The sequence below is a fragment of the Palaemon carinicauda genome, chromosome 44 (assembly GCF_036898095.1).
Source record: "Palaemon carinicauda isolate YSFRI2023 chromosome 44, ASM3689809v2, whole genome shotgun sequence".
Taxonomy (NCBI): Eukaryota; Metazoa; Arthropoda; class Malacostraca; order Decapoda; family Palaemonidae; genus Palaemon; species Palaemon carinicauda.
Genome location: NC_090768.1, coordinates 6,396,882 through 6,399,381, shown reverse-complemented (window position 1 = coordinate 6,399,381; position 2,500 = coordinate 6,396,882). Strand labels below are relative to the sequence as shown.

At 38.4% G+C, this 2,500-nt stretch overlaps 1 protein-coding gene across 1 annotated transcript in view; it reads right to left on the bottom strand.

Moving 5' to 3' along the window:
- LOC137634552 (uncharacterized) overlaps positions 1–2,500 on the bottom strand; it is a 53,255-nt gene that overhangs the window by 36,218 nt on the left and 14,537 nt on the right. Inside the window, exon 3 of the mRNA XM_068367003.1 lies at positions 2,348–2,500. This exon is cut by the window's right edge and continues 37 nt beyond it. Within this exon, the coding sequence (XP_068223104.1) occupies positions 2,348–2,500 (153 nt within the window). The remainder of the gene's footprint in view (positions 1–2,347) is intronic.

Below are 2,500 nucleotides of genomic sequence, written 5' to 3'. Positions count from 1 at the left end.
ATCGAGTTCAGCTGGTACTGCTAGGGTGCCACAGCCCACCTTCTCCCGTTATCCACCACAGATGAAGCTTCATAATGCTGAATCCCCTACTGCTGCTACCTCCGTGGTCATCTAAGGCACCGGAGGAAGCTGCAAGGCCTACTGGAACTGCGTCAATTTTCTAGTTTTGTAAAAATGTCCCCTCCAACAATTTCTTCCTCAACTACTTTTTGTTTTCCTTTGTAGGCAGCTATGTGCACGCCATTAATATCTTTTATTCCATAAACGCGGGACTAGACCTAAATAATTTACTAAAGGTCAACATTTCGAATTATTCCAAATCATCACTCATCCCTGACCGTATTAAAGAGTTTCCTTTATATTATGTAAATGTTTGATTTACTCTTCGCTGATAACAAATGAACACACATGTATTATTATTATTATTATTATTATTATCCTCATTATCATTATTATTATCATTAGCTAAGCAACAACCTTAGTTGGATAACCAGAATGCTATAAGCCCAAGGGCTCCAACAGGGAAAATACCCCAGCGAGGAAGGGAAATAAGAGACTAGATAAATCAGTGAATGAATGTACCCCAAGCTCGCTCGCTCTCTCTCTCTCTCTCTCTCTCTCTCTCTCTCTCTCTCTCTCTCTCTCTCTCTCTCTCTCTCTCTGATATATATTAAAAAGATTATTCCCCATAACAGATATGGCTTCAGAGCAAACATATCTACAGTCATACCACATCCACTCTTTTGCTAGTCTTTGCACATTTTCTTCATTGCCACCAACTCGTACTATCATCCGCAGATAGCAAAAAGCACGACCCCCTTTCCTATCCCACAACCTTGAAACTACAACTCGAACCTTTATTCTAACTTATCTCACTCCTCCCTTCATCAAAATGTTGAATGATCGATGGGACATAACAGATTGGAACATATTTTTAAAATACAATCCCAACGTTGGAGTAGAGCTGTCAGTGTAACTTTAGAGGTAAAATTGGACACATGAATCACTGGTACAGCATAGCCTGAAGAAGTGCACCAAGCTACACCCTTACTACGTGGAGAGTTCCTGTGTTTTGCACCGCCCACCACCTCTACAATCTCTTCCTACACTATCTCTTTGGTTTCTTGCAGCGAAGTAAGTGTATCACAGGGTACACTCTTTTTGGAGAGAGGTATACCATGGACTAATGTGTCCAACCGTACATTGTTGGCATTATAAAGGATCTTTGCAGTGTCCTTTCCTCCTCTAGCTGCCTCCAATTATTATCCTTCTATTTTAGTTTCCAATCCATTTCTTCCATCTTGCTGACCAATCACTTTCAACTACACAGTGCAAATTACTACACATACATACTAACTTTCTTCAGTTTTTCCAGAAAATCAAATTACAATTGCACACTGGTATTCCGAGAATGGAAATTGTACATGAAAAACAGGGCAGATGTTGCTCAGGGAAAGCACTTCACGCCTGTTGTTAATCCAGGATATCGAATAAATTTTCAAGTTCATTAGCCTTGCCCTTTGAGCAAACCTGGGCGACATGGCTGTAATTATTCAAGAAAGATTAAGTGCTAAAGTCAATTCATCATTCGTAGAGAGAGAGAGAGAGAGAGAGAGAGAGAGAGAGAGAGAGAGAGAGAGAGAGAGAGAGAGAGAATAAGGTTGTTGCTATATCCTTGAGTACTAAGCTACAGACTCAATCGAAGATAAGGTTAGTGATGCTATCTTATACATTCAACACGTTTTATTGCATATATATATATATATATATATATACATATATATATATATATATATATATATATATATATATATATATATATATATATATATATATGTATATATATAATATATATATATATGTGTGTGTGTGTAAATATCAACCACAATGGCATTTTGATATCGATTTCTACCTTTGGGAATGTATATCCACTGGAAATTCCTTTATGACAAATGCATCTTGCTGGGCAAGGATTCGAACCTATACCTCTGAGTCGAACCAATGCCAGAAGGGACTCTTACCAAGCATGGTTGGTAAGAGTCCCTGCTGGCATTTGTTTCGACTCCAGGCATAGATTCGAATCCTTGCCCAGCCAGCACTTATCATAGATGAATTTCCAGTGGATATACATTCCCAAAGGTAGAAATCGATATCAAAATGCCATTGTGGTTGATATCTACATTGATTAAAATTATATGTCATTTTCCTCTTACCTTAAGATTCATCTGCAATACGTTCAAATTTCGAAAGGTGTAACATTTTAAAATAAAACATTGAATGGTACTGACGACTCTTGACAAACTTATAGAGAGGTTTTATGTCTGAATACATAGTAACAATGTCCTACCTGTCTGCGCCTTATTTTGGCGCAATTTGGGAACCATGATATAAGCGCAGGCCTCCGTCGAGTGGTCACAAGATCCCTGATCCACGTGCACACATATACGATATTGCTGGTTATACTTCAGCCCATCATTGATAGTGAAACTTTCGCTTCCTT